The 22,058-nt window shown below is 50.5% G+C and overlaps 1 protein-coding gene across 1 annotated transcript; it reads left to right on the top strand.

The window, feature by feature from the left end:
- Positions 1–134: 134 nt before the first annotated feature.
- On the top strand, positions 135–19,673 carry LOC141108847 (transcription initiation factor TFIID subunit 1-like; the record flags this gene model as incomplete). The annotated part of the gene is given in 4 exon segments (XM_073600811.1): positions 135–371; positions 9,368–9,485; positions 12,304–12,420; positions 19,554–19,673. Coding segments are annotated over 4 exon segments (463 nt in total), but the record flags the coding sequence as incomplete, so codon positions are not given.
- Between the last annotated feature and the right edge of the window lie 2,385 nt (positions 19,674–22,058).

Raw genomic sequence — 22,058 nt, forward strand, 5'->3', positions numbered from 1 at the left:
TCTAGGGGCCCCTCTCTATCTCCCCTCCTCCTCTCTCTAGGGGCCCCTCTCTATCTCTCCTCCTCCTCTCTCTGGGGGCCCCTCTCCATCTCCCCTCCCCCTCTCTGTAGGATCCTCTCTTCGTTTCTCACTTCCGGTGTATATTGTCGGACGGTCCCTGGTCTCCCGGAAGCGAAGTGAGTCCGTGCGGCCGAGTTGCGGTTCCCCGCTCGGTAGTTCCGGTGTGGGAGGTTCCGGTGGTGTGGGTCGGTTGGTCGGTCGGGATGTCGGACTCGGAGAGCGATGATGAGAGGCCGTTCCCTCTGGCCGGGTTCTTGTTCGGGAATATTAATGAGGACGGACAGCTGGAGGATGACTGTGTGCTGGACAAGGTGAGAGCTTCCGGTACTGGTGACCCCCCCCTCCCCCACATAAACAAACACACAATGCACCCCAGTGTGTCCCCCCCTCCCCCTCACTGCACCCCAGTGTGTCCCCCCTCCCCTCCTGCACCCCAGTGTGTCCCCCCTCCCCCTCCCTGCACCCCAGTGTGTCCCCCCTCCCCCACATAAACAAACACACAATGCACCCCAGTGTGTCCCCCCCTCCCCCTCACTGCACCCCAGTGTGTCCCCCCCCTCCCCCTCACTGCACCCCAGTGTGTCCCCCCTCCCCCACATAAACACACACACACAATGCACCCCAGTGTGTCCCCCCTCCCCCTCACTGCACCCCAGTGTGTCCCCCCTCCCCCTCCCTGCACCCCAGTGTGTCCCCCCCTCCCCCACATAAACAAACACACAATGCACCCCAGTGTGTCCCCCTCCCCCTCACTGCACCCCAGTGTGTCCCCCCCCTCCCCCTCACTGCACCCCAGTGTGTCCCCCTCCCCCCTCACTGCACCCCAGTGTGTCCCCCCCCTCCCCCTCACTGCACCCCAGTGTGTCCCCCTCCCCCTCACTGCACCCCAGTGTGTCCCCCTCCCCCTCACTGCACCCCAGTGTGTCCCCCCTCCCCCTCACTGCACCCCAGTGTGTCCCCCCCTCCCCCTCACTGCACCCCAGTGTGTCCCCCCCTCCCCCCCCCTCACTGCACCCCAGTGTGTCCCCCTCACTGCACCCCAGTGTGTCCCCCCCCTCCCCCTCACTGCACCCCAGTGTGTCCCCCCTCCCCCCCCTCACTGCACCCAGTGTGTCCCCCCTCCCCTCACTGCACCCCAGTGTGTCCCCCCCCCTCCCCCTCACTGCACCCCAGTGTGTCCCCCCCCTCCCCCTTACTGCACCCAGTGTGTCCCCCCCCCTCCCCCTCACTGCACCCCAGTGTGTCCCCCCCTCCCCCTCACTGCACCCCAGTGTGTCCCCCCCTCCCCTCACTGCACCCCAGTGTGTCCCCCCCCTCCCCCTCACTGCACCCCAGTGTGTCCCCCCCCCTCCCCCTCACTGCACCCCAGAGTGTCCCCCCTCCCCCCCCTCACTGCACCCCAGTGTGTCCCCCCCTCCCCCCCCTCACTGCACCCCAGTGTGTCCCCCCTCCCCCTCACTGCACCCCAGTGTGTCCCCCCTTCCCCTCACTGCACCCCAGTGTGTCCCCCCCTCCCCCTCACTGCACCCCAGTGTGTCCCCCCCCTCCCCCTCACTGCACCCCAGTGTGTCCCCCCCCTCCCCTCACTGCACCCCAGTGTGTCCCCCCCCCTCCCCCTCACTGCACCCCAGTGTGTCCCCCCTCCCCCCCTCACTGCACCCCAGTGTGTCCCCCCCCTCCCCCCCCTCACTGCACCCCAGTGTGTCCCCCCCTCCCCCTCACTGCACCCCAGTGTGTCCCCCCCCCTCCCCCTCACTGCACCCCAGTGTGTCCCCCCTCCCCCTCACTGCACCCCAGTGTGTCCCCCCCCTCCCCCTCACTGCACCCCAGTGTGTCCCCCCCTCCCCCTCACTGCACCCCAGTGTGTCCCCCCCCTCACTGCACCCCAGTGTGTCCCCCCCTCCCCCTCACTGCACCCCAGTGTGTCCCCCCCCTCCCCCTCACTGCACCCCAATGTGTCCCCCCCCTCCCCCTCACTGCACCCCAGTGTGTCCCCCCCCTCCCCCTCACTGCACCCCAGTGTGTCCCCCCCTCCCTGCACCCCAGTGTGTCCCCCCCTCCCCCTCACTGCACCCCAGTGTGTCCCCCCTCCCCTCACTGCACCCAGTGTGTCCCCCCCTCCCCCTCACTGCACCCCAGTGTGTCCCCCCCTCCCCCTCACTGCACCCCAGTGTGTCCCCCCCTCCCTGCACCCCAGTGTGTCCCCCCCTCCCCCTCACTGCACCCCAGTGTGTCCCCCCTCCCCCTCACTGCACCCCAGTGTGTCCCCCCCTCCCCCTCACTGCACCCCAGTGTGTCCCCCCCTCCCCCTCACTGCACCCAGTGTGTCCCCCCCTCCCCCTCACTGCACCCCAGTGTGTCCCCCCTCCCCCTCACTGCACCCCAGTGTGTCCCCCCCCTCCCCCTCACTGCACCCCAGTGTGTCCCCCCCCTCCCCCTCACTGCACCCAGTGTGTCCCCCTCCCCCTCACTGCACCCAGTGTGTCCCCCCTCCCCCTCACTGCACCCCAGTGTGTCCCCCCCCTCCCCCTCACTGCACCCCAGTGTGTCCCCCCTCCCCCCCCCTCACTGCACCCCAGTGTGTCCCCCCTCCCCCTCACTGCACCCCAGTGTGTCCCCCTCCCCCCCCTCACTGCACCCCAGTGTGTCCCCCCTCCCCCTCACTGCACCCCAGTGTGTCCCCCCTCCCCCCCCCTCACTGCACCCAGTGTGTCCCCCCTCCCCCTCACTGCACCCCAGTGTGTCCCCCCCCTCCCCCTCACTGCACCCCAGTGTGTCCCCCCTCCCCTCACTGCACCCCAGTGTGTCCCCCCTCCCCCCCCTCACTGCACCCCAGAGTGTCCCCCCTCCCCCCCCTCACTGCACCCCAGTGTGTCCCCCCCTCCCCCCCTCACTGCACCCCAGTGTGTCCCCCCTCCCCCCCTCACTGCACCCCAGTGTGTCCCCCCCCTCCCCCTCACTGCACCCAGTGTGTCCCCCCCTCCCCCTCACTGCACCCCAGTGTGTCCCCCCCCTCCCCCTCACTGCACCCCAGTGTGTCCCCCCTCCCCCTCACTGCACCCAGTGTGTCCCCCCTCCCCCCCTCACTGCACCCCAGTGTGTCCCCCCCTCCCCCCCTCACTGCACCCCAGTGTGTCCCCCCCTCCCCCTCACTGCACCCCAGTGTGTCCCCCCCCTCCCCCTCACTGCACCCCAGTGTGTCCCCCCCTCCCCCTCACTGCACCCCAGTGTGTCCCCCCCCTCCCCCTCACTGCACCCCAGTGTGTCCCCCCCTCCCCCTCACTGCACCCCAGTGTGTCCCCCCCTCACTGCACCCCAGTGTGTCCCCCCCCTCCCCTCACTGCACCCCAGTGTGTCCCCCCCCTCCCCCTCACTGCACCCCAGTGTGTCCCCCCCCCTCCCCCTCACTGCACCCCAGTGTGTCCCCCCCCCTCCCCCTCACTGCACCCCAGTGTGTCCCCCCCCTCCCCCTCACTGCACCCCAGTGTGTCCCCCCTCCCTGCACCCCAGTGTGTCCCCCCCTCCCCCTCACTGCACCCCAGTGTGTCCCCCCTCCCCCTCACTGCACCCCAGTGTGTCCCCCCTCCCCCTCACTGCACCCCAGTGTGTCCCCCCCTCCCCCTCACTGCACCCCAGTGTGTCCCCCCCCTCCCCGCACCCCAGTGTGTCCCCCCCTCCCTGCACCCCAGGTGTGTCCCCCCCTCCCCCTCACTGCACCCCAGTGTGTCCCCCCTCCCCCTCACTTGCACCCCAGTGTGTCCCCACTCCCCCTCACTTGCACCCCAGGTGTGTCCCCCCCTCCCCCACATAAACACACACACAATGCACCCCAGTGTCCCCCCTCCCTGCACCCCAGTGCCCCCCTCCCCCAGGACACATATCAGGGGGGTCTCTTCATATTCCCCCCCCCCCCCTGGATGTTTTCCTGGATGGGGACACTGGGGGGGAGGGGGGGTCATAGATTGTAAAAGGTGGTCTCACTCCCAGTGCTGCACTCTGTATTGTGATATGGGGGGGGGGGGGGGGAGTCATACTATGTGATGTATTGGTGACAATGAGATCTGTAGAGAAATCTTCTTCTATCACCATATAGAATAATAAACAATGTATATAGAGATGAGATAATAAACAATGTATATAGAGATGAGATAATAAACAATGTATATAGAGAGGAGATAATAAACAATGTATATAGAGAGGAGATAATAATAAACAATGTATATAGAGATGAGAGATAATAAACAATGTATATAGAGAGGAGATAATAAACAATGTATATAGAGAGGAGATAATAAACAATATATATAGAGAGGAGATAATAAACAATGTATATAGAGAGGAGATAATAAACAATGTATATAGAGATGAGATAATAAACAATGTATATAGAGAGGAGATAATAAACAATGTATATAGAGATGAGATAATAAACAATGTATATAGAGATGAGATAATAAACAATATATATAGAGAGGAGATAATAATAAACAATGTATATAGAGAGGAGATAATAACAATGTATATAGAGAGGAGATAATAAACAATGTATATAGAGATGAGATAATAAACAATGTATATAGAGATGAGATAATAAACAATATATATAGAGAGGAGATAATAAACAATATATATAGAGAGGAGATAATAATAAACAATGTATATAGAGATGAGATAATAAACAATGTATATAGAGAGGAGATAATAAACAATGTATATAGAGATGAGATAATAAACAATGTATATAGAGATGAGATAATAACAATATATATAGAAGGAGATAATAATAAACAATGTATATAGAGAGGAGATAATAAACAATGTATATAGAGATGAGATAATAATAAACAATGTATATAGAGAGGAGATAATAAACAATGTATATAGAGAGGAGATAATAAACAATGTATATAGAGATGAGATAATAAACAATGTATATAGAGATGAGATAATAAACAATATATATAGAGAGGAGATAATAATAAACAATGTATATAGAGAGGAGATAATAAACAATGTATATAGAGAGGAGATAATAAACAATGTATATAGAGATGAGATAATAAACAATGTATATAGAGATGAGATAATAAACAATATATATAGAGAGGAGATAATAAACAATGTATATAGAGAGGAGATAATAAACAATGTATATAGAGATGAGATAATAATAAACAATGTATATAGAGATGAGATAATAATAAACAATGTATATAGAGATGAGATAATAAACAATGTATATAGAGATGAGATAATAAACAATGTATATAGAGAGGAGATAATAAACAATATATATAGAGAGGAGATAATAAACAATGTATATAGAGATGAGATAATAAACAATGTATATAGAGATGAGATAATAAACAATGTATATAGAGAGGAGATAATAATAAACAATGTATATAGAGATGAGATAATAAACAATATATATAGAGAGGAGATAATAAACAATGTATATAGAGAGGAGATAATAATAAACAATGTATATAGAGAGGAGATAATAATAAACAATGTATATAGAGAGGAGATAATAAACAATGTATATAGAGAGGAGATAATAAACAATGTATATAGAGATGAGATAATAAACAATGTATATAGAGAGGAGATAATAATAAACAATGTATATAGAGATGAGATAATAAACAATATATATAGAGAGGAGATAATAAACAATGTATATAGAGAGGAGATAATAAACAATGTATATAGAGAGGAGATAATAAACAATGTATATAGAGAGGAGATAATAAACAATGTATATAGAGAGGAGATAATAAACAATGTATATAGAGATGAGATAATAAACAATGTATATAGAGAGGAGATAATAAACAATGTATATAGAGAGGAGATAATAAACAATGTATATAGAGAGGAGATAATAAACAATGTATATAGAGATGAGATAATAATGTATATAGAGAGGAGATAATAAACAATGTATATAGAGATGAGATAATAAACAATGTATATAGAGATGGAGGGAAATGTTTTGTATGAAAACCAGGATGACCTCATCATATCTGTATATAATGTCTCCATCATCTCTATAACACCCTCCCCCATCATCACATATATTTGGGGGGGATTTACTAACACCGGAGAGTTCAGGATATGGGGGAGCTCTGCATGGGAACCAATCAGCTGCCAGGTTTTTATAATTGACTCCCATTCACAGCTCCCCAGATCCCTCCAGTGTTAGTAAATCCCCCCCATAGTGTACACTGTATCTACACCCCTAAGTGAAAATGTCCAAATTGGGCCCAAAGTGTCAATATTTTGTGTGGCCTCCATTATTTTCCAGCACTGCCTTAACCCTCTTGGGCATGGAGGTCACCAGAGCTTCACAGGTTGTCACTGGAGTCCTCTTCCCCTCCTCCATGATGACATCACAGAGCTGGTGGATGTTAGAGACCTTGCGCTCCTCCACCTTCCGTTTGAGGATGTCCCACAGATGATCAATAGGGTTTAGGTCTGGAGACATGCTTGGCCAGTCCATCACCTTTACCCTCAGCTTCTTTAGCAAGGCAGTGGTGGTCTTGGAGGTGTGTTTGGGGTCCTTATCATGTTGGAATACTGCCCTGCGGCCCAGTCTCTGAAGGGAGGGGATCATGCTCTGCTTTAGTATGTCACAGTACATGTTGGCATTCATGGTTCCCTCAATGATCTGTAGCCCCCCAGTGCCGGCAGCACTCATGCAGCCCCAGACCATGACACTCCCACCACCATGCTTGACTGTAGACAAGACACACTTGTCTTTGTCCTCCTCACCTGGTTGCCCCCACACACGCTTGTCACCATCTGAACCAAATACGTTTATCTTGGTCTCATCAGACCACAGGACATGGTTCCAGTAATCCATGTCCTTAGTCTGCTTGTCTTCAGAAAACTGTTTGTGGACTTTCTTGTACATCATCTTTAGAAGAGGCTTCCTTCTGGGATGAAAGCCATGCAGACCAATTTGATGCAGTGTGCGGCGTATGGTCTGAGCACTGACAGGCTGACCCCCCCACCCCTACAACCTCTGCAGCAATGCTGGCAGCACTCATACGTCTATTTCCCAAAGACAACCTCTGGATATGACGCTGAGCACGTGACCTCAACTTCTTTGGTGGACCATGGCGAGGCCTGTTCTGAGTGGAACCTGTCCTGTTATACCTCTGTATGGTCTTGGCCACCGTGCTGCAGCTCAGTTTCAGGGTCTTGGCAATCTTCTTATAGCCTAGGCCATCTTTATGTAGAGCAACAATTCTTTTATTCAGATCCTCAGAGAGTTCTTTGCCATGAGGTGCCATGTTGAACTTCCAGTGACCAGTATGAGAGAGTGAGAGCGATACCACCACATTTAACACACCTGCTCCCCATTCACACCTGAGACCTTGTAACACTAACGAGTCACATGACACCAGGGAGGGAAAATGGCTAATTGGTCCCAATTTGGAGATTTTCACTTAGGGGTGTACTGACTTTTGTTGCCAGCGGTTTAGACATTAATGGCTGTGTGTTGAGTTATTTTGAGGGGACAGTAAATTTACACTGTTATACAAGCTGTACACTCACTACTTTACATTGTAGACAAGTGTCATTTCTTCAGTGTTGTCACATGAAAAGATAGAAGAAAAGATTTACACAAATGTCACTGAGGGGTGTACTTACTTTTGTCACATACTGTGTGTGTAATAATAGAATGTAAAGTCTGATCCTAGATCAGTACACCCCATTCATTATAATACCCCTCCCCCCCAGTACTGACACTGATCACCTGTGGGATCTCTCGGAGTCGGTGACACAACTGGAAATATCTCCTGTCATGATGTGAGCCCTGCCTGTCTACTGGCCGCCTCTTTCCACAACTTCCTGCATTCCCAGCATGCTTTGCAGCTTCTCCTCCATTTCTAAGCACTACATACCATGCTGATTCCTGTACTGACTCCGCCTCCTGAAACCCCTCCCCTCAGTGGGCGGGCTCTGTGAAAGGTGTGACACAACAGTGACTCCGTGTCTCAGAATTCCAGGAAGGAGATGTTTGGGGTCATCACAGAGTAATAGGAGGAGTCTGGAGATGATTGGAGGATATTCCTACAAATATTCCCCCCTCCCCCTACCTACCCCGTATAAAGAAAAGATCTGTGTCCTTCTCTATTCCATTCTCTCCGGTCTGGTCACGTGATCAGAGGAGCCTGCAGGGGAGAGGAGGAAAGGCCATCAATGACTGGACCATAGGAGCCTATGTGTGACGTCGCCCCCCCCCGGGTGCCCTGACACAGAGCTGCAGGATCACATGACCAGACCGGACTAACAAGGTAAGTACACAGATCACTTCTTATACAGGGTAGGTGGGAGCGGGGGAGGGGGGGGGTCTTTCCTACCACTGAAAGGTGATTCTAAATGTATTCATTTTATGTTCTTCTTAAAAATGAACGTGTTTTACTTACCTGCTTTGTGTAATGGTTCCACACGGAGCGGCCTCCGATCCTCCTCTTCTGAGGTCCCCCAATAACAACCCTCTTCCTCTGGGGCACTCGAGCAGGCTCACTCCCAAACCTCACTCCTGTGAATGGACATCGTCTATTCATACATACATGGCTGCTGTGTGAGCCAATGAGGAGACAGAGACCCGGGAGAGCTGCTGCTCTTAAGCACATCACTGGATGGAGATGGGGCCCAGGTAAGTACGGGGGGGGGGAGGGGCTACTACACACAGAAAGTTTTTTACCTTCCTGCATAGAATACGCCTTCTGCCTTTATCCCCGAGGTCACTCTAGGATGTATATGTGTGCTATGGATGTACGTACTCTGTACACAGTAGGTAGGTATGTAAACAGTAGGTATGTACACAGTAGGTAGGTATGTACACAATAGGTAGGTATGTACACGGTAGGTAGGTATGTACACAGTAGGTAGGTATGTACACATGTAGGGTATGTACACAGTAGGTAGGTATGTACACAGTAGGTAGGTATGTACAAGGTAGGTATGTACACAGTAGGTATGTACACAGTAGGTAGTTATGTTCACAGGTAGGTATGTACACAGTAGGTAGGTATGTACACAGTAGGTAGGTATGTACAAGGTAGGTATGTACACAGTAGGTAGGTATGTACACGGTAGGTATGTACACAGTAGGTAGGTATGTACAAGGTAGGTATGTACACAGTAGGTATGTACACAGTAGGTAGTTATGTTCACAGGTAGGTATGTACACAGTAGGTAGGTATGTACACAGTAGGTAGGTATGTACAAGGTAGGTATGTACTATGTATCTCCCTTGTACTCACCTCCATGTTCTTTCCTCTCTCAGGAGTCGAAGAAGCACCTGGCGGGGTTGGGGGCGCTGGGTCTGGGCAGTCTGATCACAGAGATCACCTCCAGTGTAGATGACACTGCGGAGACAGACGGGGTCAGCCTAGACGATGATGGTAAGAAAGACTCCTCCCCCTCTGTACTGACCCCTCCCCCTCTGTATGTATGTATGACGGGTAGGTGGGTGGAAATGGTTGTGAGATGTATGACGGGTAGGTGGGAGGAGATAGATGTGTAATGTATGACGGGTAGGTGGGAGGAGATAGATGTGGGATGTATGACGGGTAGGTGGGTGGAAATGGTTGTGAGATGTATGACGGGTAGGTGGGAGGAGATAGATGTGTAATGTATGACGGGTAGGTGGGAGGAGATAGATGTGGGATGTATGACGGGTAGGTGGGTGGAGATAGATGTGGGATGTATGACGGGTAGGTGGGTGGAAATGGTTGTGAGATGTATGACGGGTAGGTGGGAGGAGATAGATGTGTAATGTATGACGGGTAGGTGGGAGGAGATAGATGTGGGATGTATGACGGGTAGATGGGAGGAGATAGATGTGGGATGTATGACGGGTAGGTGGGTGGAGATAGATGTGGGATGTATGACGGGTAGGTGGGTGGAGATAGATGTGGGATGTATGACGGGTAGGTGGGAGGAGATAGATGTGGGATGTATGACGGGTAGGTGGGAGGAGATAGATGTGGGATGTATGACGGGTAGGTGGGTGGAGATAGATGTGGGATGTATGACGGGTAGGTGGGTGGAGATAGATGTGGGATGTATGACGGGTAGGTGGGAGGAGATAGATGTGAGATGTATGACGGGTAGGTGGGAGGAGATAGATGTGGGATGTATGACGGGTAGGTGGGTGGAGATAGATGTGGGATGTATGACGGGTAGGTGGGTGGAGATAGATGTGGGATGTATGACGGGTAGGTGGGTGGAGATAGATGTGGGATGTATGACGGGTAGATGGGAGGAGATAGATGTGGGATGTATGACGGGTAGATGGGAGGAGATAGATGTGGGATGTATGACGGGTAGATGGGTGGAGATAGATGTGTGATGTATGACGGGTAGGTGGGAGGAGATAGATGTGGGATGTATGACGGGTAGGTGGGTGGAGATAGATGTGGGATGTATGACGGGTAGGTGGGTGGAAATGGTTGTGGGATGTATGACGGGTAGGTGGGTGGAGATAGATGTGGGATGTATGACGGGTAGGTGGGAGGAGATAGATGTGGGATGTATGACGGGTAGGTGGGAGGAGATAGATGTGTAATGTATGACGGGTAGGTGGGAGGAGATAGATGTGGGATGTATGACGGGTAGGTGGGAGGAGATAGATGTGGGATGTATGACGGGTAGGTGGGTGGAGATAGATGTGGGATGTATGACGGGTAGGTGGGTGGAGATAGATGTGGGATGTATGACGGGTAGGTGGGAGGAGATAGATGTGGGATGTATGACGGGTAGGTGGGTGGAGATAGATGTGGGATGTATGATGGGTAGGTGGGTGGAGATGGTTGTGGGATGTATGACGGGTAGGTGGGTGGAGATAGATGTGGGATGTATGACGGGTAGGTGGGAGGAGATAGATGTGGGATGTATGACGGGTAGGTGGGTGGAGATAGATGTGGGATGTATGACGGGTAGGTGGGTGGAGATGGTTGTGGGATGTATGACGGGTAGGTGGGTGGAGATAGATGTGGGATGTATGACGGGTAGGTGGGAGGAGATAGATGTGGGATGTATGACGGGTAGGTGGGTGGAGATAGATGTGGGATGTATGACGGGTAGGTGGGAGGAGATAGATGTGGGATGTATGACGGGTAGGTGGATGGAGATAGATGTGGGATGTATGACGGGTAGATGGGAGGAGATAGATGTGGGATGTATGACGGGTAGGTGGGTGGAGATGGTTGTGGGATGTATGACGGGTAGGTGGGTGGAGATAGATGTGGGATGTATGACGGGTAGGTGGGTGGAGATGGTTGTAGGATGTATGACGGGTAGATGGGAGGAGATAGATGTGGGATGTATGACGGGTAGGTGGGAGGAGATAGATGTGGGATGTATGACGGGTAGGTGGGTGGAGATAGATGTGGGATGTATGACGGGTAGGTGGGTGGAGATAGATGTGGGATGTATGACGGGTAGGTGGGTGGAGATAGATGTGGGATGTATGACGGGTAGATGGGAGGAGATAGATGTGGGATGTATGACGGGTAGGTGGGTGGAAATGGTTGTGAGATGTATGACGGGTAGGTGGGAGGAGATAGATGTGGGATGTATGACGGGTAGGTGGGAGGAGATAGATGTGGGATGTATGACGGGTAGGTGGGAGGAGATAGATGTGGGATGTATGACGGGTAGGTGGGAGGAGATAGATGTGGGATGTATGACGGGTAGGTGGGTGGAGATAGATGTGGGATGTATGACGGGTAGGTGGGTGGAGATGGTTGTGGGATGTATGACGGGTAGGTGGGAGGAGATAGATGTGGGATGTATGACGGGTAGGTGGGAGGAGATAGATGTGGGATGTATGACGGGTAGGTGGGAGGAGATGGTTGTGGGATGTATGACGGGTAGGTGGGAGGAGATGGTTGTGGGATGTATGACGGGTAGGTGGGAGGAGATAGATGTGGGATGTTTGACGGGTAGATGGGTGGAGATTGATATGGGATGTATGACGGGTAGGTGGGTGGAGATTGATATGGGATGTATGACGGGTAGGTGGGTGGAGATAGATGTGGGATGTATGACGGGTAGGTGGGAGGAGATAGATGTGAGATGTATGACGGGTAGGTGGGTGGAGATGGTTGTGGGATGTATGACGGGTAGGTGGGTGGAGATGGTTGTGGGATGTATGACGGGTAGGTGGGAGGAGATAGATGTGATGGGCGGGTCGCAGTGATTGTCTTTGTCTTGTAGGATGGGTGAAGAGCACGGATGACGCCATTGATTATTCGGACATCACTGAGGTGGCTGAAGATGAGTCCCGCAGGTACAGACAGGCCATGGGAAGCCTCAGCCTCTCCCGGAGATCAGGTAAGAGGTCACCATTGCTGCAGAAACATGGCGGTGGCCAGTGCTGACTCCTCCCTCTGAAAATGCTAATCGCCTGGCTGTCATTAGAATAGGTTGGATCAGTGACTCGGGGACAATCTCATGTAGAGGTCGACCGATATATCGGCCGATATTTGGCGTTTTTTACTTAATCGGCATCGGCCAATTGTGCTGATAAAAAAGGCCGATTGTAACTTCAGCGGGACTTGCAAATGACTTCTGTAATAGAGTCAATGCAAGTTTCCTGAAAGTTTTCTTCTCTCCTCCTCTGGGCAGCCAAGTCTGATAAGAAGATACATTTGTATCTCTTCAGGTTCTTTTATCAATAGACTGAACTCCGTGTAGAAGTTCTCAGTTTAACCATTTAAAGACTAAATCTTTTCTGACATTTGTTGCTTACAGGTAAAAATCCTGTATTTTCTGCTAGAAAATCACTTAGAACCCCCAAACATTATATATATTTTTTTTAGCAGAGACCCTAGGGAATAAAATAGCGGTTGTTGCAATATTTTATGTCACACGGTATTTGCGAAGCGGTCTTTCAAACGCAATTTAAAAAAAAAAAAATACAGTAATGAATTAAAAAAAAACTAAGCAGTAAAGTTAGCCCATTTTTTTTCGTCCAAAAGTTTTGATTACCTGTTTTTGTGTATTTAATATTTAAGATAGTTTTTTTTTTTTTTTTTTCTAAATTCTACATACAAGTGAACTGATTGGAGGTTTGTTTTGTTTAATGTTTAAATGTAAAAAATTTTCTGTATCACTTATCACTTAAGGTTGCTTTCACACTGGAGCGGGCATGCGTTGATGGTAAAACGCTGCTAGTTTTAGCGGCGCTTTACTGTCATTTTAGAGGCACTATTCGGCTGCTAGCGGGGCGCTTATAACCCAGCTAGCGGCCGAGGAAGGGGTTAAATGCGCCCCTGCCAAAACGCTTTGCAGGCGCTACGGCAGCATTGCGCATTCATTTCAATGGGCAGGAGTGGTGGAGGAGGGGTATACACCGCTCCAAAGATGCTGCTTGCAGGACTTTTTTTTTTACATCCTGCCAGCGCATCGCCCCAGTGTGAAAGCACTCGGGATATCACACTGAGACTGCAGGGGAGCCGTTTTACAGGCACTTTACAGGCGCTCTTTTTAGCCCAAAAGTGCCTGAAAAACGCCCCAGTGTGAAAGGGGTCTAACTGTTAGATTTTATGAGATGAAGGGGGAAAAAAAAAAAATCGGCCAAATATATCGGCCCAAAAAAAATTGGCATCACATATCGGAATCGGCCACCGCGATTTCTAAATATCGGCATCGGCATCGGCCAGAGAAAAACCCATATCGGTCGACCTCTAATCTCATGTGGGATCAGTGCCTCGGGGACAATCTCATGTGGGATCAGTGACTCGGGACAATCTCATGTGGGATCAGTGACTCGGGACAATCTCATGTGGGATCAGTGCCTCGGGGACAATCTCATGTGAGATCAGTGACTCGGGGACAATCTCATGTGGGATCAGTGACTCGGGGACAATCTCATGTGGGATCAGTGACTCGGGGACAATCTCATGTGGGATCAGTGACTCGGGACAATCTCATGTGGGATCAGTGACTCGGGGACAATCTCATGTGGGATCAGTGACTCGGGACAATCTCATGTGGGATCAGTGACTCGGGGACAATCTCATGTGGGATCAGTGACTCGGGACAATCTCATGGGGGATCAGTGACTCGGGACAATCTCATGTGAGATCAATGACTCGGGACAATCTCATGTGGGATCAGTGACTCGGGACAATCTCATCTGAGATCAGTGACTCGGGGACAATCTCATGTGGGATCAGTGACTCGGGACAATCTCATGTGGGATCAGTGACTCGGGACAATCTCATGTGGGATCAGTGACTCGGGACAATCTCATGTGGGATCAGTGACTCGGGGACAATCTCATGTGGGATCAGTGACTCGGGACAATCTCATGTGGGATCAGTGACTCGGGACAATCTCATGTGGGATCAGTGACTCGGGGACAATCTCATGTGGGATCAGTGACTCGGGACAATCTCATGTGGGATCAGTGACTCGGGACAATCTCATGTGGGATCAGTGACTCGGGGACAATCTCATGTGGGATCAGTGACTCGGGACAATCTCATGTGGAATCAGTGACTCGGGACAATCTCATGTGGGATCAGTGACTCGGGACAATCTCATGTGGGATCAGTGACTCGGGACAATCTCATGTGGGATCAGTGACTCGGGACAATCTCATGTGGGATCAGTGACTCGGGACAATCTCATGTGGGATCAGTGACTCGGGACAATCTCATGTGGGATCAGTGACTCGGGGACAATCTCATGTGGAATCAGTGACTCGGGACAATCTCATGTGGGATCAGTGACTCGGGACAATCTCATGTGGGATCAGTGACTCGGGACAATCTCATGTGGAATCAGTGACTCGGGGACAATCTCATCTGAGATCAGTGACTCGGGACAATCTCATGTGGGATCAGTGACTCGGGACAATCTCATGTGGAATCAGTGACTCGGGACAATCTCATGTGGGATCAGTGACTCGGGACAATCTCATGTGGGATCAGTGACTCGGGACAAGCTCATGTGGGATCAGTGACTCGGGACAATCTCATGTGGAATCAGTGACTCGGGACAATCTCATGTGGAATCAGTGACTCGGGGACAATCTCATGTGAGATCAGTGACTCGGGGACAATCTCATGTGAGATCAGTGACTCGGGGACAATCTCATGTGGGATCAGTGACTCGGGACAATCTCATGTGAGATCAGTGACTCGGGACAATCTCATGTGGGATCAGTGACTCGGGGACAATCTCATGTGGAATCAGTGACTCGGGGACAATCTCATGTGGGATCAGTGACTCGGGGACAATCTCATGTGGGATCAGTGACTCGGGACAATCTCATGTGGGATCAGTGACTCGGGGACAATCTCATGTGGGATCAGTGACTCGGGACAATCTCATCTGAGATCAGTGACTCGGGGACAATCTCATGTGGGATCAGTGACTCGGGACAATCTCATGTGGGATCAGTGACTCGGGACAATCTCATGTGGGATCAGTGACTCGGGACAATCTCATGTGGGATCAGTGACTCGGGGACAATCTCATGTGGAATCAGTGACTCGGGACAATCTCATGTGGGATCAGTGACTCGGGACAATCTCATGTGGAATCAGTGACTCGGGACAATCTCATGTGGGATCAGTGACTCGGGACAATCTCATGTGAGATCAGTGACTCGGGACAATCTCATGTGGGATCAGTGACTCGGGACAATCTCATGTGGGATCAGTGACTCGGGACAATCTCATGTGGGATCAGTGACTCGGGACAATCTCATGTGGGATCAGTGACTCGGGGACAATCTCATGTGGGATCAGTGACTCGGGACAATCTCATGTGGGATCAGTGACTCGGGACAATCTCATGTGGGATCAGTGACTCGGGACAATCTCATGTGGAATCAGTGACTCGGGACAATCTCATGTGGGATCAGTGACTCGGGGACAATCTCATGTGGGATCAGTGACTCGGGGACAATCTCATGTGGGATCAGTGACTCGGGACAATCTCATGTGGGATCAGTGACTCGGGACAATCTCATGTGGGATCAGTGACTCGGGACAATCTCATGTGAGATCAGTGACTCGGGACAATCTCATCTGAGATCAGTGACTCGGGGACAATCTCATGTGAGATCAGTGACTCGGGACAATCTCATGTGGGATCAGTGACTCGGGGACAATCTCATGTGGGATCAGTGACTCGGGGACAATCTCATGTGGGATCAGTGACTCGGGGACAATCTCATGTGGGATCAGTGACTCGGGACAATCTCATGTGGGATCAGTGACTCGGGACAATCTCATGTGGGATCAGTGACTCGGGACAATCTCATGTGGGATCAGTGACTCGGGACAATCTCATGTGGGATCAGTGACTCGGGGACAATCTCATGTGGGATCAGTGACTCGGGACAATCTCATCTGAGATCAGTGACTCGGGGACAATCTCATGTGGGATCAGTGACTCGGGGACAATCTCATGTGGGATCAGTGACTCGGGGACAATCTCATGTGGGATCAGTGACTCGGGGACAATCTCATGTGGGATCAGTGACTCGGGACAATCTCATGTGGGATCAGTGACTCGGGGACAAGCTCATGTGGGATCAGTGACTCGGGACAATCTCATGTGGGATCAGTGACTCGGGGACAATCTCATGTGGGATCAGTGACTCGGGGACAATCTCATGTGGGATCAGTGACTCGGGGACAACCTCATGTGGGATCAGTGACTCGGGGACAATCTCATGTGGGATCAGTGACTCGGGGACAATCTCATGTGGGATCAGTGACTCGGGGACAATCTCATGTGGGATCAGTGACTCGGGACAATCTCATGTGGGATCAGTGACTCGGGGACAATCTCATGTGGGATCAATGACTCGGGGACAACCTCATGTGGGATCAGTGACTCGGGGACAATCTCATGTGGGATCAGTGACTCGGGGACAATCTCATGTGGGATCAGTGACTCGGGGACAATCTCATGTGGGATCAGTGACTCGGGACAATCTCATGTGGGATCAGTGACTCGGGGACAAGCTCATGTGGGATCAGTGACTCGGGGACAACCTCATGTGGGATCAGTGACTCGGGACAATCTCATGTGGGATCAGTGACTCGGGACAATCTCATGTGGGATCAGTGACTCGGGACAATCTCATGTGGGATCAGTGACTCGGGGACAATCTCATGTGGGATCAGTGACTCGGGACAAGCTCATGTGGGATCAGTGACTCGGGGACAATCTCATGTGGGATCAGTGACTCGGGGACAATCTCATGTGGGATCAGTGACTCGGGACAATCTCATGTGGGATCAGTGACTCGGGACAATCTCATGTGGGATCAGTGACTCGGGACAATCTCATGTGGGATCAGTGACTCGGGACAAGCTCATGTGGGATCAGTGACTCGGGGACAATCTCATGTGGGATCAGTGACTCGGGGACAATCTCATGTGGGATCAGTGACTCGGGACAATCTCATGTGGGATCAGTGACTCGGGGACAATCTCATGTGGGATCAGTGACTCGGGGACAATCTCATGTGGGATCAGTGACTCGGGGACAATCTCATGTGGGATCAGTGACTCGGGACAATCTCATGTGGGATCAGTGACTCGGGGACAATCTCATGTGGGATCAGTGACTCGGGACAATCTCATGTTGATCAGTGACTCGGGACAATCTCATGTTGATCAGTGACTCGGGACAATCTCATGTGGGATCAGTGACTCGGGACAATCTCATGTGGGATCAGTGACTCGGGACAATCTCATGTGGGATCAGTGACTCGGGACAATCTCATGTTGATCAGTGACTCGGGACAATCTCATGTGGGATCAGTGACTCGGGACAATCTCATGTGGGATCAGTGACTCGGGGACAATCTCATGTGGGATCAGTGACTTGGGACAATCTCATGTGGGATCAGTGACTCGGGACAATCTCATGTGGGATCAGTGACTCGGGACAATCTCATGTGGGATCAGTGACTCGGGACAATCTCATGTGGGATCAGTGACTCGGGGACAATCTCATGTGGGATCAGTGACTCGGGGACAATCTCATGTGGGATCAGTGACTCGGGACAATCTCATGTGGGATCAGTGACTCGGGACAATCTCATGTTGATCAGTGACTCGGGACAATCTCATGTGGGATCAGTGACTCGGGACAATCTCATGTGGGATCAGTGACTCGGGACAATCTCATGTGGGATCAGTGACTCGGGGACAATCTCATGTGGGATCAGTGACTCGGGACAATCTCATGTGGGATCAGTGACTCGGGACAATCTCATGTGGGATCAGTGACTCGGGACAATCTCATGTGGGATCAGTGACTCGGGGACAATCTCATGTGGGATCAGTGACTTGGGACAATCTCATGTGGGATCAGTGACTCGGGACAATCTCATGTGGGATCAGTGACTCGGGACAATCTCATGTGGGATCAGTGACTCGGGACAATCTCATGTGGGATCAGTGACTCGGGGACAATCTCATGTGGGATCAGTGACTCGGGGACAATCTCATGTGGGATCAGTGACTCGGGACAATCTCATGTGGGATCAGTGACTCGGGACAATCTCATGTTGATCAGTGACTCGGGACAATCTCATGTGGGATCAGTGACTCGGGACAATCTCATGTGGGATCAGTGACTCGGGACAATCTCATGTGGGATCAGTGACTCGGGGACAATCTCATGTGGGATCAGTGACTCGGGACAATCTCATGTGGGATCAGTGACTCGGGACAATCTCATGTGGGATCAGTGACTCGGGGACAATCTCATGTTGATCAGTGACTCGGGACAATCTCATGTGGGATCAGTGACTCGGGACAATCTCATGTGGGATCAGTGACTCGGGACAATCTCATGTGGGATCAGTGACTCGGGGACAATCTCATGTGGGATCAGTGACTCGGGACAATCTCATGTGGGATCAGTGACTCGGGACAATCTCATGTGGGATCAGTGACTCGGGACAATCTCATGTGGGATCAGTGACTCGGGACAATCTCATGTGGGATCAGTGACTCGGGGACAATCTCATGTGGGATCAGTGACTCGGGACAATCTCATGTGGGATCAGTGACTCGGGACAATCTCATGTGGGATCAGTGACTCGGGGACAATCTCATGTGGGATCAGTGACTCGGGACAATCTCATGTGGGATCAGTGACTCGGGACAATCTCATGTGGGATCAGTGACTCGGGACAATCTCATGTGGGATCAGTGACTCGGGACAATCTCATGTGGAATCAGTGACTCGGGACAATCTCTTGGGGGTCAAGGTGTGGGCCCAGGGGGCGGAGTCAGGGGCTCCATCAGGTAGGCTGTAGGGGGGGGCCCGTAATTTCTAACAGCGGCCCTGGACATGTCTGTCAGTGTCCTCACACAGCCCCTCAGTAGAGAAGGAAGTCATGTGACCTCCAGTGTAGATCGTTATTATTGGATACATTTCGATCACACAGAATGATTTGTATCTTCTGATCTCTGTGATTGTAGATGATGATGATGATGATTACGATGCGGATTGTGAAGACATCGATTCCAAGCTCATGCCGCCTCCTCCCCCTCCACCGGTATCCAGCAAGAAGGATGAAGACAAAGGACCGTCATCTACAGGTAAGTGAGCCGGAGAAAGCCGGAGTCATTCACTTCACTACAGACTGAGAACAGAGCCAAACACCACAGTACTTACCTCTCCTTCTATAGACTGAGAACAGAGCCAAACACCACAGTACTTACCTCTCCTTCTATAGACTGAAAACAGAAGACACAACAGTACTTACCTGTCCTTCTATAGACTGAGAACAGAGCCAAACACCACAGTACTTACCTGTCCTTCTATAGACTGAGAACAGAGCCAAACACCACAGTACTTACCTCTCCTTCTATAGACTGAGAACAGAAAACACCACAGTACTTACCTGTCCTTCTATAGACTGAGAACAGAGCCAAACACCACAGTACTTACCTGTCCTTCTATAGACTGAGAACAGAGCCAAACACCACAGTACTTACCTCTCCTTCTATAGACTGAGAACAGAGCCAAACACCACAGTACTTACCTCTCCTTCTATAGACTGAGAACAGAGCCAAACACCACAGTACTTACCTCTCCTTCTATAGACTGAGAACAGAAAACACCACAGTACTTACCTCTCCTTCTATAGACTGAGAACAGAAAACACCACAGTACTTACCTGTCCTTCTATAGACTGAGAACAGAGCCAAACACCACAGTACTTACCTCTCCTTCTATAGACTGAGAACAGAAAACACCACAGTACTTACCTGTCCTTCTATAGACTGAGAACAGAGCCAAACACCACAGTACTTACCTCTCCTTCTATAGACTGAGAACAGAAAACACCACAGTACTTACCTCTCCTTCTATAGACTGAGAACAAAGCCAAACACCACAGTACTTACCTGTCCTTCTATAGACTGAAAACACCACAGTACTTACCTCTCCTTCTATAGACTGAGAACAAAGCCAAACACCACAGTACTTACCTCTCCTTCTATAGACTGAGAACAGAGCCAAACACCACAGTACTTACCTCTCCTTCTATAGACTGAGAACAGAAAACACCACAGTACTTACCTGTCCTTCTATAGACTGAGAACAGAAAACACCACAGTACTTACCTGTCCTTCTATAGACTGAGAACAGAGCCAAACACCACAGTACTTACCTCTCCTTCTATAGACTGAAAACAGAGCCAAACACCACAGTACTTACCTCTCCTTCTATAGACTGAGAACAGAGCCAAACACCACAGTACTTACCTCTCCTTCTATAGACTGAAAACAGAAAACACCACAGTACTTACCTGTCCTTCTATAGACTGAGAACAGAAAACACCACAGTACTTACCTGTCCTTCTATAGACTGAGAACAGAAAACACCACAGTACTTACCTGTCCTTCTATAGACTGAGAACAGAAAACACCACAGTACTTACCTGTCCTTCTATAGACTGAGAACAGAGCCAAACACCACAGTACTTACCTGTCCTTCTATAGACTGAAAACAGAGCCAAACACCACAGTACTTACCTCTCCTTCTATAGACTGAGAACAGAGCCAAACACCACAGTACTTACCTCTCCTTCTATAGACTGAAAACAGAAAACACCACAGTACTTACCTGTCCTTCTATAGACTGAGAACAGAAAACACCACAGTACTTACCTGTCCTTCTATAGACTGAGAACAGAAAACACCACAGTACTTACCTGTCCTTCTATAGACTGAGAACAGAAAACACCACAGTACTTACCTGTCCTTCTATAGACTGAGAACAGAGCCAAACACCACAGTACTTACCTCTCCTTCTATAGACTGAGAACAAAGCCAAACACCACAGTACTTACCTGTCCTTCTATAGACTGAAAACAGAAAACACCACAGTACTTACCTGTCCTTCTATAGACTGAGAACAGAAAACACCACAGTACTTACCTCTCCTTCTATAGACTGAGAACAAAGCCAAACACCACAGTACTTACCTCTCCTTCTATAGACTGAGAACAGAGCCAAACACCACAGTACTTACCTGTCCTTCTATAGACTGAGAACAGAAAACACCACAGTACTTACCTCTCCTTCTATAGACTGAGAACAAAGCCAAACACCACAGTACTTACCTCTCCTTCTATAGACTGAGAACAGAGCCAAACACCACAGTACTTACCTGTCCTTCTATAGACTGAAAACAGAAAACACCACAGTACTTACCTCTCCTTCTATAGACTGAGAACAAAGCCAAACACCACAGTACTTACCTCTCCTTCTATAGACTGAGAACAGAGCCAAACACCACAGTACTTACCTCTCCTTCTATAGACTGAGAACAGAGCCAAACACCACAGTACTTACCTCTCCTTCTATAGACTGAGAACAGAGCCAAACACCACAGTACTTACCTGTCCTTCTATAGACTGAGAACAGAAAACACCACAGTACTTACCTGTCCTTCTATAGACTGAAAACAGAGCCAAA

The sequence above is a fragment of the Aquarana catesbeiana genome, linkage group LG09 (genome assembly GCF_042186555.1).
Source record: "Aquarana catesbeiana isolate 2022-GZ linkage group LG09, ASM4218655v1, whole genome shotgun sequence".
NCBI classification, from domain to species: domain Eukaryota; kingdom Metazoa; phylum Chordata; class Amphibia; order Anura; family Ranidae; genus Aquarana; species Aquarana catesbeiana.